At 39.7% G+C, this 22757-nt stretch overlaps 1 protein-coding gene across 1 annotated transcript in view; it reads right to left on the bottom strand.

Moving 5' to 3' along the window:
- Window positions 1-22757, bottom strand: part of DPYD (dihydropyrimidine dehydrogenase) — a 584219-nt gene that overhangs the window by 60718 nt on the left and 500744 nt on the right. Inside the window, exon 19 of the mRNA XM_034437263.3 lies at window positions 17874-18016. Coding sequence (XP_034293154.2) covers window positions 17874-18016 — 143 coding nt within the window. The remainder of the gene's footprint in view (window positions 1-17873; window positions 18017-22757) is intronic.

Here is a 22757-nt window from a genome sequence, read left to right as displayed (position 1 = left end):
TTCATAGTTTATGTTCTGCCATTTCGGTTAAGTTCAAGTATTCTATATTTTTTAATTATAGATGTGTAGTACAGTAAATTTTATTTCAATGCACACAATTATTAGCAGGATCCAGTAATGTTAATGAGGGTTTTATACAGGTTTTAGAACCAGAAGATAAAATTACTGTTCTTGAGCAGAATAACTGCAAAGCTATCACATAACAAAAGTCATTCCATAATAAAAAGATATATTCTACCATCTAATACCTATGCCCGTGATGGTGAACCTATGGCACGCGTGCCACAGATGGCACGCAGAGCCCTTTCTGCCGGCACGCCAGCCGTCGCCCCAGCCCAGGTCCACCGCACATGCGCGCACCTCCAATCGGCCAACTGGTCTTCTGGTCTCTGCCGCGCATGAACAGAGGCAGGGCCTTCCCAAATCTCTGCAGGTTCTACCCTCTGCAGATGCCTCTCCGTGGCAGGAAAGCAGGAGACAGCTAGCATGCGATGGGGGAAGAAACTGCAAAGATTTGAGGAGGCACGGAAGGCAGGAAGCACTCAATCGGGGGAGAAACTTTGGAGATCGTGGAAGGCAGGAAAAAGCTAGGATTCCATGGGGGAGGAACTTTGGAGATCGTGGAAGGCAGGGGGAAGCTCTTTAGCACAGCTAAAGCACAGCTCTTTAGTCAGATCTCTCCCCCCTACAAGCGCGGCTCTTTTAAACAGGGAAAGAAGACGGGCAAGAGAACGAACACGTTTAGCAGGAAACTTTGGAGTTGCCTGATCATCAGCTAAGCCATCTTGGCAGCGCCATGTGCCGGGCGGGGAACAGCTGTCTCACCAGGGAACGGTACCTAGATGTCATCTGGTAAGAGGTATGCTGGCCTACTTGGAAAATGGGGGGGGCGCATTGGGGGAGCATGCATGCACAGTGTGGGCGCATGTGTAGAGGGAGCGTGGGGGTTGTCGTGCACACATGCGTAAATAGGGGCGCGCATTGCATTATGGGTTCCAGCACGCGGGAGCGCGACAGCGCATGCACGCTTAGACTTTTGGCACGCAATGCCAAAAAGGTTCGCCATCACTGACCTATGCTATTAGATGCAATCCTTATATCTAACATGTAATATAGATGTAGAATATATTATGCATCTCCTGAGGTTTTAGTTACAAAGCATCTCTTTAGCATGCAAAGTTCTGGGTTCAATTCTCAGTATATCCAGATAGAGTTGGAACCTCAAAAAAACTCCTATTAAGTTAGCACATAGGACTCCCTGATCCCCCTTATGGTAGCTTCCTAATGTTTTTATGAGTGAACTGTATTACTAACAGTTTTATTATTCCTAAACAAGCCAAGTATCCTTGCATGTGTTAAGAAATATAAAATGGTCAACTATCTCAAGGGGAAAAAAGATATTAAATGTACCACGTGCACACACATTGACACAGACACGGCCATCTATAATTAACTCATTCAACTTTCAAGGCCACAGCTAATAACATCCCAGATAGCATTATCAAACTTTCATTTCTGGTGTCAAGTGCTATATTACAAGCTTTTTATTCCGGGAGGGAAAAATACATGTTACCCTTTAAAATAATGTGCATACAGCTGTGCAGGAAGAAACAAGGAATAAGTATAAAATATGCACAAGAACATTTCTTATGCAGCCCATTTACATTACTTAAAACCTGTTTCTCTGGAGGAATACTGCAAGCATTAATTAGGTCTGCTATGCTTCCCATAGATTTAAGCGCTCCCTCTCTTTCTCTTTCTTTCTCTCTCTCTCCTCCCTCTTTCCATTTCTTCAGAACAATTATAGAGATTATCTTTATAATTTCCTCCACAGGTTATTTAACTGTAAAATTCAACCAATGATTTATTTAAATGTCTTTGTTTGCTAAGGGCTTCTAATTTTTAAATATACGAGGAACACTTGCCTTACTTCTTTGGAAAAAACAAGGGAATGCTGGATAGGTAGATAAAACTATGATGTTCCATATGTTTAAACTAAGTCAAATTGCCTTGTTGAAATCTTGTTCTTTTTTGATAATATTCATGCACTTGAAATATACAAGAGTTTTGATTTCTAATTAATGGTTATCATTTATTTATGAGATAAACTGAAATAACAGCATAATTATTGTAAATCAGGAAGCTATCAGGTCCAACTACTAGCTTGTAGATAATAGTGACACCTGCCTATAAATATGAGATTTCTGTAGGAACAAATTGTGGAACGCAGATAAGAAGCATGTTCAGATAATGGAAAAGCTACTAACATAAACATGTTTTGATGGGCTTGAAATGGCTACAATTAGTACAAAATTAAGGCAGACAGAGTATGTTTGACCCTCAAAACAATATGCAGTAGAGTTACATGAGTTACGTTATGATTCGAAAGCATGCACTGAAGTAGTTCCATTGAATGATTTCACTCTGACCCAAACTGCCTTTTGAAATGCATCATTTAGGAGAGATCAATTGCTATAAATTAAATTAATTAATTAAATAGTAGTTTTACTATGTTTTCTCATCCCAAGGATCTATATTCCCAAAGTTGGAAGCAGTCAAGTGATTCTATGGCTAGAAAATTCCTGAACTAAGAATATAAAGGCAGGATAACACTGTTTGGGATTTGTTATGAGATGTATGGTTTATTAGAAAACTATAGTTAGCACATGTCATTACAGAATTTACTGTGGGGAATTATACAAGTTGGTTTAATATATTTGAGGAGCACTAGTTTGGGGCAGCCGCTATTGATTAATTCACTTAGTTTTCCTTCATAGAATTGTTCCCTGTGGGTAATCTTCAAAATCCATAGCGATATTATCATTTTGTACACATTCTCCGTAGATTTGTTATGTCAAAATGCCGTGTCCACAGTTTCCATTCTTTACATCCGCCATCCGAGACTTCAGGATACAAAGAAGTACCTTGCAAACACAGACTATTCTCCTATGTTAATTGTTGTATATGGTATTTATACTATCAAAACTGACTTATCTCCATGTATTGCCTTTAAAAACAATGTCAACTATGAAAGGACAGCAAAATGGAGTTTTGGAGATGTTTCCAGGGCTCTTTTAGCTATGCTGTAGCGATGGCAGCACATTCATGCAGATCTTTGTTGAATTGATAAAATTCCAGCATTTACAAAAATGCCACTTTGCTTCTTCCAAAAGATGGAGACTGAGCTCAGCCTTGGAACTAAACGACAGAAGATTGTTAAGTAAAAGAGCTTTCCAAATGCCACCCTATTAAGAAGTCATCCTTTGACCTTGCAATTTCATATTGATGGCATAAGCAATGAAAATTCTTTACTCAGTATCTTTGTATCTTTGAAAGGTCCTAGAATAGACAAGCTATTTTGTATTTTTATTTTTAAACTGGTTGACTTTTCTTTGAAATATAATGATAAAGCACTAAAAATATGCATGAAGTATTATTATCATGTATTGCGTAGGAAGCATATTTATCACTTTTTATTTTGTATTGTTTTTAGTTTAAAAAGTTAAAACAATTTTCCCTACTTTTAGAAAAGCATTAATAGAAGATCTATCTTAATTTTTTTAAATTCAAAAGAAACCATTTCCATAAGCTTATGATAATATTTTGGGAAGTACAGAAAACTACATTAAAATATTTTAGGCAAGAGGCATTGATCCTCATTAAATATAAAGTTCTTATTAAAATAGAAAAAGGCCAACTAAAACTTGAAACTTGTTTTGAGTATTGTATATCATACTTTAGTCAAATGCAGCTAGTATTTGTGAAGCTACAAATTCCAGTTTGGAAGGATTGGTCATCGACTTCATAAGACTGGAAGTGTAAAATGATTGACGGGACATTGATAAATGGAATATGGGCTTCTTCCAGTTTTGCCCATTTTTATTTAATAAGTTTCTTAATATAGATCAAAAAGATAAATATAGGGACACTAAGGTGAAGCTGAATTGCATATTAAAATATATCCAGAACTTTGATATATTTTATAGAGCAAGAAGGGTAGGAAAGAGTTACAATGGAAAGAATATGATATTCCAGATTTAGAATCTTAGGCTGATGATATGTTTGCTCTCTACTTATGAACTGGTTCTCTATGTAATGGAAGCATTACCCAATGTTAGTCCATATGAAATATAATGCTGTCTTTACTATTTCAGTTTTTTTCTATATGTCTGCTAATGTTTTAGCTGCCCCTCTTTCATGTTTATGAAAATTTGTGTGTTTTTTCTATTCATTTTTTGTATATTAAATAAAATATACATTTAAAAAACATAGCAATGACTATGAATTGAGATAAGAACATTCATTTTAAACAAAGAGTCAGTCATCCTTGTTGTTTTAACTATGAAAGCCATTCGTATTTCAACTGAGCTTTCAGTAATGATTAAATACAGAACTGGTCCAAAGAGCCTTGGTGGCTCAGCAGACTAAAGTGCTGTTAAATAGCACCAGTTGCCTGCAGTTACTGCAAGTTCAAATCTCACCAGGCTCAGGGTTGACTCAGCCTTCCATCCTTTCGAAAGTAGGTAAAATGAGGACCCGGTTTATGGGGGCAATAAGCTGACTTTGTATAAAAAAGAACACCATTTGGGGGTGTGTGTGAAAGCCCTACTAAGCAGGTATATACAAAAGTATGAAGGCTATTGCTTAACGCATTGTAAGCCGCCCTGAGTCTCTGGAAAAGGGCGGCATATAAATCGAACCAATAAATAAATAAATAAGTAAAATAAATAAATAAATAAATAAATAAATACATAAATATTCACCTTTATTTGGTTCTACAGTAGTTTTGGAAGACAAAATTAATCCTAATACATGCATCACCAATTTTGTTGTAGCATTCCTTCATCCTTGCTCAAGGCATCATGAGACCAATTAAATACTATTAATTGTTTCACTGGTAATTTCCAAAATTTAAGAAACAATTAAAAGTTCCAGTAAGCATGGATGAGGAATCTATATATGATTTTTTTCTGGCCTTTTCTCTTTATAGTCAATTTCTGTTGGAACAGGACAATTATTTCATACCTCTGCTTTAAAATTATTGAATGGAATTTGCTTTTGATGTAGAGACATATCAAAATTACATGACTGCAGAGAAGGTTGCTCATGACATCACTTGATTGATGCCTGGTTTCTTCTTCCTTGCTCCCTTCAAATAAAGAATGCCACCCAAATGTTTTTTTTAAAAAAGTTGACCAATGAACTCATGCTGATGTTAGTTTTACATATTTAAAACATTTTTTAAAAAATAAATTGGTCTGGTCTGAAAACAGTACACAAAAAGAACCAATAAGATGACCTGATAGAAAGCAATTCCCTAAATTCATTGCTAAGATATTGGAACCCAACATGAACAAGGACTATTGAATGGTGGTGGTGGTTGGTTTTTTTTTTTTTTTTGCCTTTGTATGCTTTTGATTATTCTTATCTGATATTTCTATTGTTTTAAAATTAGTTTTGCTGCTTACAGTGGTCTCAGTGAGATGTGCAGTATATAAATCAAATCAAATAATAAAAATACCTAGTATTGTCTGGTTTTGAGGTTCCTGGAAGTACATGCTTTGCTTCTGTGGGAAATGTTGGTCGGATATATGATCTTTTGATCTGATGCAGCCAAACTCTTTTCGTGTCTTTATATAAATGATGAGTATTTCTCATCAGTGAAAAATGTCTCAATCCTATTAAGAGCTCAAATAAAATATATTTATCTAGCCTAATATCAACTTGTGCATTGCTTTTCTACGCATGCTAACCTTAGTATTAGCAGAAGAAAGGATGTTTGCTACCTTCCTTTTATTTTGTGTTTTTTTTCATAGCAGTAAAAGATGGTAAACTAGCCACTTGAAATTCTCATCTTTTATCAAATTTTCTCACATTACTTTATGTGTTGTAAAATCAAGTGATTGCATTTTTGATAACCAGGGAGTGTGTATGTATATTACAAATGTCTTTCTCCTGGGAAGAGAGGATTAAAGAAAGCCAAAAACTAAATTTGTATTTTTAAAAAACTACCAATCTCCTTTTAAAATCAGACTGAACTATTTTGAAGCAAAATCATTTAAATAACTTATAATGAAGAAAGTTTCCTTTCTTTTGTAAAATATAGAGCGGAGTTAAAATACGGAGCATTATTACAGGTGTAATTTTACCACTGCAGCTCCTAGGGAAGGTTTTTGCTTGGGTTTAATAGAGAAAGATGTCAGGACTGAAAGATGGCTGGCCAAGAAGTCCAGGCCAACTAGACATCAACAGGTCTATCTATTTGGAAACTGTCTTAAACCACTGAGACTGAAAACACTAAGGAGAAGGGCACAGAGAGAGCTAAAATGCAAGGAACTCTCTTTTTGGAGTCCATTCTGGATGAACTTTTATTGGCCTGCACTTTTGACAGAGAGAGATCTGTAATGAACAATACTGAAAGCAAGAATTTTGAGGCCCGTACTCCAGGGGCCATATTTTTGTAAGCAGCAAGTCTATCAAAACTAGCTAGCAAAACAATTTTTCTGTCTTGGGACCTCAATTTAGTCATGGAGTGATTAACCTCTCATCCTTTTGAGCCTATTCCTTCAAAACTGCTATATTTTCTTTCTGTTAAAATTGCTTTTGGGCTCCATCAGCTTGGCTGTAAGAATTTGTGAACTCAATTTTGTGTCCACGAAAGAAGCGTATTTGTGATCTATAAAAGAAGAAAAGTTCTCTGACCCCTAAAGTCCTATAGGAATAAAGCAACACCTTCCCCCTTTCATACAGACAAGGCACAGTTCCTTCTGCTTGTCTTTTTGCCCAGATAATTTTCAAGTTTTGTAAGAGCAAAATGGATGGTGTTAGAACACTACAAAAAAATCTCAGTTTCTGAAACAATTTCTTCATACTTTGAAGAAATGACTTTTGGCAAGATAGTCCAGACACTATTGTTGATCGGGAGGATTGCTTTAGAAAATGTGTGGTTTTTTTAAAAAAACTTTTCAATATAATACTGATTACAGAGCTACAGAGCTGAAGATAAATCTATAAAATGTAGATGCTTCCTCCTGTGTAAGAGATTTTCCCCTTCATCTTCCTCAACTGCAAAGCCAATGTTGAGAAATAAATATTATTTAACATTGTCTTAGTAAAGGAACAGGATAAAACTGAAATGAAATTAACATAAAGCAAGTATGCTTAACTTTCACACTGAATTTTCCCATATCCTATTGCTCCCTTCCTCCTCTCCTCTCGTCTGTATGCCTCAGATCTATTCTAGAGTTTGCTCCAAATCAATTGACAAGATCTGGGATTGTGAAACTATTAATAATTCATTCTCCTGGCAAAACAGTGCTCAACAGAAGGACACAAGTAGATCCAACTTTACAGGTCTAACATTTCCAATTTCACCATCAGTGAAAATTGCTTAAAAGCAGCAAGATTTATGATGAACCGTTCAACAACATTTTCATTCATTGAATAAATCCAGCATGGAAGAAAGAATACATCATTAGAACCTCATTCATTTTTCAATATCCTGGCCAAAAGGATGAACATATTTTCTTTAATACAACAAGTGAATATTCAAATAATTCAATGGCTAAAACAGACCTAATTTCATTTTCAAATGAGTCTGTCTGTCTGTTTGCCTGTCTGTCTCTCTCACACAAAAAATATTTCTAGGTGTGTGTGTGAGAGAGAGAGAGGGAGAGAGGGAGAGAGGGGGAGAGAGAGAGAGTGCAAGAGAGATCAAAAGTGACTTGTTCTATTTCTTTTCTCGTTACAGCTGCTAGAAATAATGCCTGCAGAATCCTTTTCAACAAAAGGTCATTTATGTCAATGGACAGCACATAGAGGATCAGATCACCTGCGGTAATTGCAAATTAATGCTCTACTGCTAATGCATTAACTACACACTATTGATCTACAATTGAATCATACAGGCTGCTCTGAAGTGATTTTACTTTAATATTTTTTGTGCTTTTATGGCATATTTGATAATGCAATTTCTCTTTCAATTGGAATTTTCTATAATTGTCTCCATTTTTAATTTCCCATAGTAAGATGATTTTTTAAAAATGCATGTCTCTGCCTCAAAAGCCTTTTAAGAAAAACATACACCAAAGAGATGTGACTGGTTGAGGACATGCATGTGGGAAGAAGAGATATGTGAATCGAAATGAAAGTCTTATTTGTCAAACCAAAGATTTAAGAAAAAGAGCTTACTTAAAAAAAAAAGAAAATACGTTGAGATGGAATGCAATGTTTTATTAAACATAAATATATCTAAATATTAATCCATTTTTCATCTCAGAAGTATCACAAATTTGGAAACCTAATTGTAGGAGTCTGACACTGCTATTCTTGTGTTTCTCTTATTGTTACATAATGACAGCTTTAAAGCAAAACAAATCTCCATCCCACCTCGTTATTATATGCAGTAAGTAATGAGACTGTGTAATTTCAAAACTTTAAGGAAGAATCATGATATGTTTTATCTGTGTTGCATCCACTATTTCTACCACCAGAACCAGAAGTGGTATTCAGCAGGTTCTGACAGTTCTGAAGAACCGGTAAATACCACCTCTGACTGGGCCCGCCCCCATCTATTCTCTACCTCCTGAGTCTCAGCTGACCAGGAGGAAATGGGGATTTTGCAGTAACCTGGAGTGGGGTAGGAATGGAGATTTTATAGTATCCTTCCCCTGCCACGCCCACCAAGCCACATCATGCCCATCAAGCCATGCCCACAGAACCGGTAGTAAAAAAATTTGAATCCCACCACTAACCAGAACAAAGTATGTTCGGATCTCTATTTTCCACAGCGAAATTCACTCTTGGAGAAGAAAAGATACCCAGGTAAAGTTCTTCTGAAAGTGATAGTTTTTAAAGGAAGGGGGGGGGACCAATCTTCAAGCAAATAGATCAAGGCGCTGCCATGCCTTAGAATCATTGAATAACACAGTTGGAGGGGAAGAGACAAACTCTCTGATGAAACCTCCTGTGGAGTGTAGGACATTCTTTGGAGCTATCAGAATTAAACTCTTCTGAAGGATGCTAGGTTCACCAAATCCTGAATCTAGTGTAGGAATCTTGAAGTGTTTGAGGGGAAGATTCTGGTCCTGTCCTTCTTCTGGCCAGGGAGACCTTGGCAAGACTAAAAAAAAAGGAGGCCAAAACAGATCCTTTCTAAGTAACCGCTATTTCAGCAGTAAGGCATAAGGCTGTGCAAAATGTTTTCAACTGTTTCATGCCTGAAACCCTCCGTTTTGACTTGGAAATGTTTCAAGTTAACGTGCTTTGCACATCCTTACAGAGCTCTATTTATACTGAAGTATTTTTTCTACATTGCCTCACAAGTCATTATGGCTGGCTGGCTGCAGTTTTGGAAGCTTATAAGCCATTGAATGAGTTAAGAATGAAGCTGGCAAGACAGGAAGAAGCATCTTTCAGCCTCATTCGGGGGCTGTGACTTTTTATCTGGGAGAGTGGCTCCAACAGACCCCAGGAATGACATCAGAGCCTTTCTATCCAGAAAGCTGTAGTGTTAGGTACAATTACGATCCTGTGCGGAACCCTCAATCTCTTAGGCCTCTGGTATAGGATCTGAGAATGAGGAAGACATATACCACTCATAAGAGTGAGAAGGGAATTTTATTTACACACACACACACACTTTTATACTGTAGTGTGTGTTTGTATATTATTTTATGTATGTATATATGTGTATTTTATTACACACACACATATACACACTCGTAAAATATCTATTATATATATACACACACAATTTATATATATATATATACATATATTATATGCATACTGTATGTGTGTGTAATATATGTGTTGTGTGTGTCTGTGTATATACAACACCCACATTTGGATTACTTTGAAGTAATAGTAGCTAGATCAGATGTACATGGCTTCCTTTGAGGTTACAATAAAGTAACCTAGCTAAAGTAACTAATTCTACCTTAGTTACCTTAATCAATCTGAGTCATTATTCACGAACCTTCTATCAAGAAGTCACTTGTCCTAAATAAAGTGTCTGAATTCTCTATAACTAACATTAGACTATTTCTCTTGTAGCAGCCAGAACAGTTAACCCAAAGAATAAGCCTTTCAGTTCTGATTAATAATATTTCTTTGCAAGATAGATAATGATACAACACATGAATTCCAATGATTGTTCTACTTCCAAATGAGAAACCTATATAGAGACAATTTAAAGCAGCAAGTTTTAAATTTGTTTGCTTGTGCTTTTTTTGGTTATAGAAGAGTAGGACTTTTTTGTGTATGTGAAGAGAAAGCATTTCTTGATTGCTCTGGAAACAGCTTCTAGATTTCCTATCAATACGTGAATCACTTTTCACAGCCATGTTACTCTATTGGTCTCCGAGTTCCTTTCATTTACTGAATATCTGATGTTTTGTCATACTCCTGGCAAGAAATCAGCAACTAGAGGAAGAGAGAGGACGGGAAGATGCACCTGTAAGACTTCACTCTGGGGGTCAGAGAAATAAGCTGAAAAATACCCTACTGATTCTGCATCTATATACCCTGACTCAGTTCTGAGTCTTAGCTACTCAGACTAAAAGAACATTCTCAACACTGTGTTGAAAGCTAGAGAGAAAAGAAACAGGCAGGCTTAGGATAAATTGCCATTTCAAAAAAAAAAAAAAAAAAAAATCTTGCTCCCAAGTAGACCATTTTCTGATATCAGAGTTAACCAATGCCTAATATGTTTAGGTAGAAGCTGGCAACTTTCATCATCTAAAGGCTCTTTCTATGAATAACTACACCTTGGCACTGTTGTGAAAGCCTAACTTTGAGCCCCTTGCTTCCAATGAACAAAAGAGTCTAATCTCCTGTGGCTTTGTTATTAACTACATCTGATTCTTGGGAAATTTTGGCCTTCTCCTTGTTCTTGCTCAGTAGATAGACACTTGGCTTCAGTATGGACTATTTCTTAAGGCAGGGCGGTAACAAAACTTTGCCACTGACTTCAGTAATTGACCTCTGATAATTTCAACCCTGTTAACAATTTTGCTACAACCTTATGGGCCAGAGAATTCCTTACCCTACTTTTGGAAAATGTTAACTTTCAGCTAACTCAATCTTGGACTCTCTTAATGTGTGCTTAATGTGTGAGATATCCATATTCTGCTTACCTACCATATTTTTCGCTCCATAAGACGCTCCTGACCATAAGATACACCTAGGTTTAGAGGAGGAAAACAAGAAAAAAAAATCTGCCTCTGGCTCCCAGAATCCATCCGGTCTTCATCTGGCTAGTGTCCTTGCAGCAAACAGCAAACAGCCTGCTTCCTCCGTGTCTGCTGACTCCACCTGGAGCCTTCGCCTCCGAGCAGCTGATCGGCGATTGGATTGGCCTCCCAGAATACCGCCGATCAGCTGTTCCAGGCGGTGGGAATTGCCGCCGCCGTTCGCTGCTGCTGCCTGTCACCCATATTCACTCCATAAGACGCACAGACATTTCCACCCACTTTTGGGAGGAAAAAAAGTGTGCCTTTATGGAGCAAAAAATATGGTAATTAACACATATAAGATGCTCACATTGAAATGAGTCTACCAGGACTTCTTCACCTCAGATTCTTCTCTCATTCTACTGTCATATAGAGTATTGCATTGTTTGTTAAAAAGTAATCAGAACGCAGCTAAAATTAAGCTTATTTATTACTTTGTTGGCTAGTAATGGGAAAACTATTTATTTGCTTAACTTTCTCTTCTTGAAATAATGAAACATAAAGATGCTCAACTTAAATTAGATTGATATGTGCATATGTAGATACTCCTGCACAAATGGTGTTGAAGGAAACAGTAGCTATAAAATAATATTTTGTGGAATTGTAATCAGAAGCCTTCAAATATGGTATTTTTAAAAACAATGCTGTTATTGCACTCTACATAAAATTATCCTACCTTGAAGTTTTTGATAATCATTTTGGAAAAAGAAAATTGTTGATCTTTTTTCATGCACTATAGTGATTTGGTCTTGCCTCACTAATTCCAATTCTGGTGATTCTCCAAAGATAGTAAGAATGCCAATCTATTATGTAGGTTTCTTTGGCTCTCAATTCTGTTACATTTTTAAAATGTATTATTATAAGCAAGTTTCAGATAAATTAATAACAAACCCGTTCACCCGTCTAATCATTCTGCCAAGTTATACATTAACAAACTAATCAAGATATCAATTTTTGAAGTCAAATCAAAATCCTTAAGCAAGTTGGAAGGAACACTATAATACATTTCAGCTAATCTAACATTTTAATGGAAATCTTCAGGGGCTATATGACAAATTGTAAAAAGTTATACAGTCCTTTGGTTGAGATTCAGTTCTAATTAGTAGTCATAAATGAAATCAATGGAACATTCCCCTGCTGATCATACTTCTTTCTTTGTTTCATACTGCTCTCAATGCTGCTCTAGATCAAGAATAAAAGAAAACGGGGGAGGGAGGGAGCATTGTTTATAATATTCTAAGAATTAAAGTTTCTGACAATATTAGTAACTTTTATTTAAACATGAGAATCTGTTCCATAATGTAATTTTATCTGTGGCTAGACAATATTTAACATTTAAAATATTAATTTAAAATTTGAATGAAATCTCTCATACACACACACACACAGAGAAATATTTATTAATTAATCCAGTTTAATTAATTATAAAGAAAAGCTGTACACACACACACACACACACACACTTTTTAATTTCTGGGATTTTAGGAATTAAAGGATTTTTCAGAACAACATCCCAGACTTTCCAAAGAGATCGAAAATCTATTGTACTCTTAAACAAGGTCTGAGCTGTCAAAACTGATATTTTTTACAGATGAACTTTCATGTGTTTGTCAGATGTTACACAATGTTCGAGTTGTGAACGACTTCATGAGCATGAGATTTCCAAAATCTTGCAAGATTTATGGAACTTTCCCTACCTCTGACTTAAGGCAACTGACACAATTTTAAATCTGCCCTTAAAGAAACATTTTTTTTTAGGTTTAAAAAACAGAATTTTTATAGCATTGACAATTCCACTTCTTCCTATCTGAGACTATCTGAGTCTGTTTTTTCAACCCCCTGACCCCCCAATTCCTCTGTGCCTCAGGTCTCTGTATTTTCACTGATGGAAATAATAATTCTAATTTTCTGGTGAACATTGCAAGCAGAAGGCCTTGAATGTTCCTTTCTGACTGTTTCTCCTTCCATCCATTAAAAAAAAAAAAATCAATTCCAATCATTATCCTCTTAGGTACCATGAGTGTCTGCTGCAAGTGAAAATGCCAAAAATTGACAACATTTTATTAAAAAGCATAAACTTTAGTATTGGTTGGAGATGTGCTAATTGGAAAAGGTGTTACCTGGCTCCTGACTTTCGACAACAAAGCTCTCTTTCTAACTATGTTAGACAGTAGATTAAGAGTTATTTTCCATATACATTTTTACTGCAATTTAGTGATCATTCAGGTTTTTTTTCAGTCAAAGATCAAATTATTTGTAGAGCCAATGAGCATCTCCATGTTTCTGTCATCTAACTAATTAATGTTAACCAGAACTCTATGACATCCATTTTCTTGGGACTGATGAAAAACAATTGATGAACTCTCTTTTTATATGTACCAAATCGATCTAACTGTAACGTTGCTCGTTTATATTTTACCAGCTTTCTAAGATTATCATAAAATAAATGGAAAGATAATTTCTCTGAAATCGAAATAAAATACGGAGAACTTTGTTGGATTAGACCCGAGGCTTATCAAGTTCAGCATGCCTATGGCAAGCCTCAGGCAGGATATGAATATAACAGCAAGATTCCTATTATCTAGTCTTGCATCTGGTATTAAGAGCAATACTATCTCTAATACTAGAAGTAATATATCTCTATAATGATTATCCATTGATAATCTTATTTTCAATAAATTTCTCTAATCTTTTAAACTCTTCAGGTTATGGACAGAACATTACTAATTAAATGGGTTAGTAACTAATTAAATGGGTTTCCTTTAGGTATGTTTAATACCTTTTAACCATTTTATTCACTGTATAAACACAGATGTTATTGTGAAATAGGGGGAAAACTTCCATTTACTTTTTCTTCATCATCCTTGATTGTAATAACTTTCCTCATATACCTGTTTATCTGATATTTTTAAAAAGTGACATAAGTTATTTATTTTATTTTATTTATTTTATTTTATTTCTATACCACCCTTCTCCTGCGGGACTCAGGGCGGTGTACAGCCAAGATAAAACATTGCATATAAAATTTAAAAACAATTTAAAAAACAAATAATTTCAGCCCAAGATATTAAAAACAACCCAAATAAAACCAAATTCAATTAAAACTGAGAAGATGGGATCAAGCTAGCCCGGCTAGATGGAATAGGTGCCCGACGAAAAGTCCGGAGGTCTGATATCGTGCGTATCTCAGGGGGTAGGTCATTCCAGATGGCGGGTGCTGCCACAGAGAAGGCTCTCCCCCTGGGGGTTGCCAGCCGACACTGTCTGGCTGACGGCACCCTGAGGAGGCCCTCTCTGTGCGAGCGAACCAGTTGGTGGGAGGCTATTGGCAGCAGAAGGCGGTCTCGCAGATACCCTGGCCCTAAGCCATGGAGCGCTTTAAAGGTGGTCACCAACACCTTGAAGCGCACCTGGAAGACCACAGGAAGCAAGTGCAGCTCGCGCAGGAGAGGTGTCATATGTGAGTGCCCCGTCGCTCCCATAATCCCCCGCACGGCCGCATTCTGGACTAACTGTAGCCTCCGGGTGCACCCCAAGGGGAGCCCCATGTAGAGAGCATTGCAGTAGTCCAGGCGGAAAGTGACGAGTGCTTGAGTGACCGTGCGTAGGGAGTCCCGATCCAGAAAGGGGCGTAACTGGCGTATCAGGCGAACCTGATAAAAAGCCCCCCTGGCCACGGCCGTCATGTGCTCTTCTAAAGACAGCCGTGCATCCAGGAGGATGCCTAAGTTGCGAGCCCTCTCAGTGGGGGCCAGTGATTCGCCCCCAATAGCCAGTGATGGCACCAGCTGGCTATATCGGGACACCGGAAGCCACAGCCACTCGGTCTTGGAAGGGTTGAGTCGGAGCCTGTTTCTCCCCATCCAGGCCCGCACGGCCTCCAGGCACTGGGACATCACTTCAAGGGCATCGTTGGGGTGGCCTGGGGTGGAGATGTACAGCTGAGTATCGTCAGCGTACTGATGGAACTCCACCCCAAAGCCACGGATGATCTCACCCAGCGGCTTTACATAAATGTTGAAAAGAAGGGGCGAGAGGACCGACCCTTGTGGCACCCCACATGCAAGGTGCCTCGGGGTCGACCGCTGCCCCCCTGTCAACACAAATTGCGACCGGTCAGAGAGGTAGGAGGAGAACCACCACAGAACGGTGCCCCCCACCCCCAGCCCCTTCAACCAGTGCAACATGATACCATGGTCGATGGTATCAAAAGCTGCTGAGAGATCTAACAGGACCAGGATAGAGGAGCAACCCCTATCCCGAGCCCTCTAGAGACCATCCACCAACGCGACCAATGCCGTTTCCGTGCTGTGCCCAGGTCGGAAGCCGGACTGGAGCGGGTCTAGATAGACAGCTTCATCCAGGTACTGGGGAAGCTGCCGCGCCACCACACTCTCAACAACCTTCGCAACAAAGCGAAGGTTGGAGACTGGACGATAGTTAGCCAATACAGCCAGATCGAGAGAGGGCTTCTTGAGGAGGGGCCTCACCACCGCTTCTTTCAAAGCGGCCGGCAGGACCCCCTCACTCAAAGAAGCATTAACAATCCTCTGGAGCCAGCCTCGTGTAACCTCCCAGGAAGCCAGTACCAACCAGGAGGGACACGGGTTCAATAAACATGTGGTCGCGTTCAGCTGTCCCAGGATCCTGTCCATGTCCTCGGGAGCCACAGGATCGAACTCCTCCCAGATAACACTCTCAAGACCTGCCTCAGTCATCCCGTCCAGACTTACCCAGTCAGAGGCCAGGCCTTCCCGAATCTGAGCGATCTTGTCATACAGATACTGCACAAAATCCTCAGCTCGACCCTGCAAGGGATCATCCCGCGCTTCCAGATGGAGGAGGAAGCGGATCACCCTAAACAGGGCGGCCGGGCGATTATCTGATGACGTGATAAGAGCGGCAAAATAGCTAGATTTCGCCGCTTTTATTGCCACTAGGTAGGTCTTAATATGAGACCTCACCAGTGTTCGGTCAGATTTGGAGCGGCTGGTCCTCCAACTACTCTCCAGGCATCTTTTCCGGCGCTTCAACTCCCTCAGCTCCTCGGAGAACCAAGGAGCTAGGTGAGTTCGGTGCCGGGTCAGAGGCTGCAAAGGCACGACACGGTCCAAAGCCCCGGCAGCCGCACTATCCCAGGTGGCCACCAGGTCTTCAGCCGAGTCATGAGCCAGAGTATCAGGAAATGGCCCAAGCTCCATCTGGAACCTATCAGGATCCATCAGGTGCCTGGGGCGGAACCACCTGGTCGGCTCCCCCTCCCTGCAGCGGGGTGTAGCGGTTAGAAAGTCCAGTCGAAGGAGCGAGTGGTCAGACCATGACAAGGGTTCGATGACTATATCCCCTGTATCAAGGCCATTCGACCACTGACCAGAGACAAAAACTAAGTCCAGAGTGTGTCCACCCGTGTGAGTAGGGTCATGAATTAACTGAGTAAGGTCCATGGCCGTCATGGAAGCCATGAACTCTCGAGCCACCTCAGACGTTTCACCGACAGATGGCAGGTTGAAATCCCCCATGGGGGATGGGGGTACCAACCGCCACCTGGGGGTACCAACCGCCACCTCAGCTATGACGTTGAGCAGCTCGAGCAGGGCCGTTGCCACACGGCAGGGAGCCAGGTACGTGATCAACAAGCCCATCTGTACTCCACGACCCCACTTCACAAAAAGGGACTCACATCCGGCTATCTGTGGAACAGTAGTCTCCCTCAGATCAAGACTTTCCTTTATAATAACCGCCACTCCCCCCCGCCCCTGCCCTGAGCTCTCAGCTGATGGAATGCTCAGAAGCCTGGTGGGCACATATCCACGAGGGGACCCCCCCCCATGGCCCAACCAGGTCTCCGTGATACCTGCCAGGTCCGCTCCCCCCTCCTGAATAAGATCGCAAATGAGGGGGGCTTTATTTACCACGGACCTGGCATTGCACAACAGCAGCCGAAGGCTCGGGCCCTGAGAGTCTGAACAGCCTGGGGTGCGAGAAGGGTTATGGGGACCGGGGTGCGCCACCGCTCGAAGATAGCGAGTGCGCGCCCCCACCATATGATGCGGCCCCCTGCTCCCGCCATATCTGCCCCTCCCACTCAACACATTGATAGGGAAGCCCTCGACAGAATGGACTCTGATGTCCCCCTTACCCCCGGAATCCGCACCCTCCGTGGCACAAGTTATACATGTTGTACATAGGATTCTTGCTCATTTTTTTTCTATTTTAATTACCAGTGCTTTTTTCAGTTTTACAATATCCTCGTCAAAGCAAATACCAAAATTACGTATTATTCCTTTAGAGATCCACCTGATATTTACAAACAGTTTTTGTGATATTGGCATTGTGCAAGTATTTTAGATTTCTTGTTTATAATGATTAACATCTCCTACTTATGTTTTACAATTCTTAACATTTTAGGTTTTTTTTTCCATATTTATTCACATCTATTGCTAGGCCAACTATGGTAGAAAGATAGATTGTAAATTAAATAAACGATGGACAACAATGGTTGAGAAAAGGCAAAGACATGAAGGAAAAATTGGCTGAAGCTTAAGCCTCTTCCTCATCTCTCTTCAAAGCAAATTCTTGTACTGTTTCAAAGAGAGAGAGAGACAGAGAGAGGGGGGGGAGGGAGGGAAGGAGAAATACCTGTAAAACAGAAGCACCACTATGAAGAAATTGCAAGCCGCTTTCAGCTGAGTCAATGCCTCCTGTTGCTAAGATAGGAAAACCAGGAAGAGCTTTAGCAATTGCAGAAACAGCTCGAAGAGCTATTGGTCTGATGGCATTTCCTGTGTAAACAAAGAGAGTTCATTAGTGAAGGGCAAGAATCTCAGACAAGACTATTTCTTTCTCCTTTCGGTCTTTTTTTTTTTTTAACCCTTGAGCTCTTATCTATACAATTAGTTTATTGTCTTCAAGACTCTTCCATAGCAGAACCTGTCTTGGTCTCACCTCTAGTTTTCAAACTCATCAATTTATGTATGGACACATGACTTCATATAAAGTTTACCAACCATTGTCAACATTAAAAAAAAATAAACCAGGTGATGTATACTCAATGCTATTATCAAGAGTCAGATCCTCCAGAAAATGCTAAACTACAAGGTCACTATAGGTTATATGTAAATGGCCATAGCTTCTTCTACCCCTAAGTTAAACCATACAACTATGCTATGCCAAACTTACCTCTGAGAACAGTACAGGTAAAAAGTGCAGATGGATCAGAACAAAGAAACAGAACAAAAAATAAATTGACTTAATTCATATTATTCCTTGTGGCACGCAGAATCATCTCTCCAGGCATGCGAGCCGTCGACCATTGCTCTTCCGGGTTCCGGCGTGCTGGCCAGCTGGTTCTCACACATGCGGAAGCACCGGAAACCTCTTCCGGTTTCCAGTGAACGCATGCACACCAGCCACCTGGTTGTCTGGTTTCTGGTGCACATGCATATGCGAAGACCAGCTGGCTGGTGCGCATGCGCGCATCAGAAACTGGAAGATCATCTTCCTGGCGCATACATGCACACCAGGTGGCTGCTCTTTTGGTTTCCGGCATGTGCGTGCGCTCCCGTTTCGGCACTCGGTGCTGAAAAGGTTTGCTAACACTGATCTTCCTTTTATTGCATTTAAAATAGCCATTCAGAAATAACCCTTCTGAACTTTGGGTACCATGTTCACAACTTGCAGTCCCGGAGTCATGGGGAGAGCATCTAATGTCAGTTAATTACTAAGTGGACACTAGAACACTTAGTAGAGTCACCCTCAACTTGTGACACTAACTGTGACTTGGTTTATGCTTAATTGTATTCATACCTGAGTTAATAATCTTCTACTTGCTATATACCCAATAAAGATGAGTAAAATACAATAATAATGGCCTAATAAGGATGTACCTTTCAGATCAATATATCTTTCTGAGCAACCAGCAAGTTTGACTTGGAGAATTCTTATTGTCCAAAAATAGTTTTCTATACTTTGGTGAATATAATAACATAATATAAACACAATATTTTTATTCTTTAGAGTAACCTCCACAGTATACCCACACAATACTGTTCCTACTGGTGGGAGCTCCTTTATTGAATGAGTGGGCTGGTAAGCTTCATCCCCAGACTGCATTTCCAAAAACTTTACTTTTGCATTTTGGCATGATCCATAAGCAATATGGCCACACTGAGATGTCTCAAGTATTTGGAAAATATTCCCCTGCCTTTAAAAAAAGATCTGTTTGCTGATAGGATTTCTCCATAGGACCCTGAAAAAAATCTGTTGGGTTGTCATTTTTGAAAGATGTTTCTTCTGTGCTTATTGCCTCCAGGAAAATGTCACCTCCCTCTAACAACCCACCATTTTTCCAGTCAACACTGGTCTTTACAAACAGGTTGTCTGACAAGCCTATCCCATCAATGCAACTTGCTACTGAATCAGCATCCAAATACTCAGACAAGCTGTCTTTATTGACATCTGCTCCTGATTCAGCATATGAATTATCCTCTAGGGTTATGCCACCTTCAGCTGCTTCAGCACAGATTCCTCCTCATTATTCACCTCCTTTGGCATATCCCCCGTTTTCAAGACTGAACTCGCGCCCCACATGCATCTGCTCCAGAACCAGGATTCAGGCTGTCTTAAAAGGACCAAGAAACATGAGCCACAAAGAAGGAAGGCTGAGATAATTTGCTTTGCGTTGGTGGAATGGTGCAGACAAATTATACCTCTTAGACCACCAGAAACATTGCTGAAGCCAAAATATATAGTGGTGGAGGCGGGGAGGTTAGAGAAAGGAGGAAGCCTAATGAGGCACTTAAGTCCAAACAGCAGGTGGAAAATTATCATCGTCTTAATGAATAGTGACCAATGTTTGACCAAAATTGTCCTTTTTTAAAAAAAAAAATAACCTTAAAGAGCAAAAGTAAAGATCATAGCAAAACAGAAGATCAAACGAGAGAAAGAGAGAGGGCAAAGAATTCCCAATGGGCCTTAATGGATGGCTTGATATTTGCAGTCAGCTTAACAAAATCAATCTTAATGAGAAAAGGAAGAACACAAAGAGGCTTCTAGAATTCATACTGCTCTTTCACACTGGAGGGAATGTCTTTTTTTTTTTTTTAAGATTTCCATGCAGCTACCAAAAATTGACTATGAACCACAGTATGCTAGTGCAAGATTCTTTTTTCTCCTCTTCTAATGTTGTACAAGAAGCAGTGTTTAAAAATGGAACCAGTAATAAGCAGAGTATCAATAATTCAGTGACTGCCTAATTGGATGTCAGGAGGGCTACAGACTTGCTTAGGCATTGCTTGTGTGAAAGAGCAAGGATATTACAAAGACATACAGGACTGTAGGTTTAGCCCCCATCCTGCAGTCAAAGTCATCTTCCCACTCCCTCAAGGGTTCCTAAAAAGCTTCTGCAGCAGAAAGCCTTTTCTATCCACAGATTTCCAAATGATAATTCGGAAGTGATCCTGAAACACATGAATGGATGGGAGGAATGGCCTGTCTTGAAGCAGAACAGAAATATCTCTGCATGCAAATTACATCTGAACAGGTTCTGTGCAGCTAACAGAATGGGTTTGTAACATAGGAGGTTAATTAGGTTTGGCTCTGAGGTTTCTCTTGATTGGTGCCGAGTCCTGCAATGGCCGAGCAGTGTGTAAACTAACGTGATAGAAAGAGATCTCCTGCTTTTAAGAATAATTCAGAAGCATCCCATTGGTTTCAAAAGAAAACAAAATCCGTTGAATTCAATAGCTGCTTTGGGCTGGTCCTTTCAATGCAACTCAGGTCTTTAAACTGAATGCTTCGATACTTCAGAGCAGAAATCATTATCTTATACATACACTTTGACATGTGTATCATACACAAGGAATAATTGATTCCAGGTACTTACAGTATGTGCTACCTGCTCTAACATATGCCGGAGAAACATGGACACTAACCTCCCAATCGATACAAAAGCTACGGGTGGCACAAAGAAAAGCCACGAAAAGATACATTACAAGGCAAGATACAAAGACCCGCACATGGATTAGAGGACAAACAAAAGTACATGATATCATCAAGAGAGTAAAAGAATGGAAATGGGATGGTCACATAGCAAGAAGAACCGATGGCAGGTGGACCAAGGCAGTCATAGAATGGATCCCACTTGATAAAAAGCGTCCACGAAAGAGACCTAAAACAAGATGGATCGACGACATCAGCAAGTATTGCAGGTCCAATTGGCAAAAGAAAGGTCAGGACCATATTGGTTGGAAACAAGCAGAAGAGGCCTTCATCCTGCAGTGAATAGACAATGGCTGTCTCAAAGGTGCTTTTTCAAGAGGCAACTGGACTTTCTGGTTTTTCTTTGAAGACGTTTCGCTTTTCATCCAAGAAGCTTCTTCAGCTCTGAAGGGTGTTCATCCAAAGTGCATGGCTAAATGTCTGAAGAAGCTTATTGGATGAGAAGTGAAACGTCTTTTAAAAAAACCCAGAAAGTCCACTTGCCTCTTGAAAAATCATCTTCGGGACAACCATGACCAGGATAACTGAGAATTTCCATAGACATAAGACAATGGCTAAAATTAGGATGATGCACTACTTACAAAGTTCTAGAACTTAAAACACTATACAGTGTAGCAATGCTTTCCAGAAGCTAAGAGCCTCTCTACACCTAGAAATTTTACAAAAAGTCTTTCAAGTGCTAAAATGCTTTCACTGTATGATAGAACATGTTCTTCTGATTTGCATACTTCTGCTTGCTTTCTTTGATTAGTTTTTCTTAAGGATGGATAGATAGGTTATGGCAGCACAATCCTATCCTATCCACACTTACATAAAAATAAATCACACCAAAGCTCTCACTTTAAATCATATATGCCCAGGACTGAAAACTAAAAGTGATATGAATAACAAAAGAGAGAAAGTGAGTATCATAATACAACCTTTTCCCCCCCATCTATGATATTCTAGCATAGGTAGAATTCTTCTTCTGTTTGAATCTCTTCAGATATTTAGGCTCACAAGTCCCATCAGACCCAGCCTCTTGATCAACAGCAGCAAAATCATAATCCTACCCATCTCAAGGGAAACCCATCTCAAGGGAAAATTCATCTCTAGGAAAGATTGACACTGATCTATGTTCTTAATTCAGAAAACAGAGCTATTGCATCTCTTACACATTATTATTTCCCAAAATTTTGTTCTGTCTCATAATTCTCCATACCAGCAGTGAAATCCAATTTGTTTTTTACTACCGGTTCTGTGGGCGTGCCTTGGTGGGTGTGGTGTGGATTGGTGGGCATGGCAGGGGAACAGTACTGCAAAATCTCCATTCCCACCCCACTCCAGGGGAAGGATACTGCAAAATCTCCATTCCCTCCCCATTCCAGGTGAAGGATACTACAAAATCCCCATTCCCTCCCCACTCCTGGGGGAAGAATATTGCAAAATCTCCATTCCCACTCCTCTCTGGGGCCAGCCAGAGGTGGTATATGTCCGTTCGCCGAACTACTCAAAAGTTCTGCTACTGGTTCTCCAGAACCTGTT

Source organism: Pantherophis guttatus, chromosome 3 (genome assembly GCF_059756535.1).
Source record: "Pantherophis guttatus breed Tessera chromosome 3, ASM5975653v1, whole genome shotgun sequence".
Taxonomy (NCBI): Eukaryota; Metazoa; Chordata; class Lepidosauria; order Squamata; family Colubridae; genus Pantherophis; species Pantherophis guttatus.
Note: the sequence above shows the minus strand (reverse complement) of the source record. Positions and strands in the feature narration are given on the sequence as shown.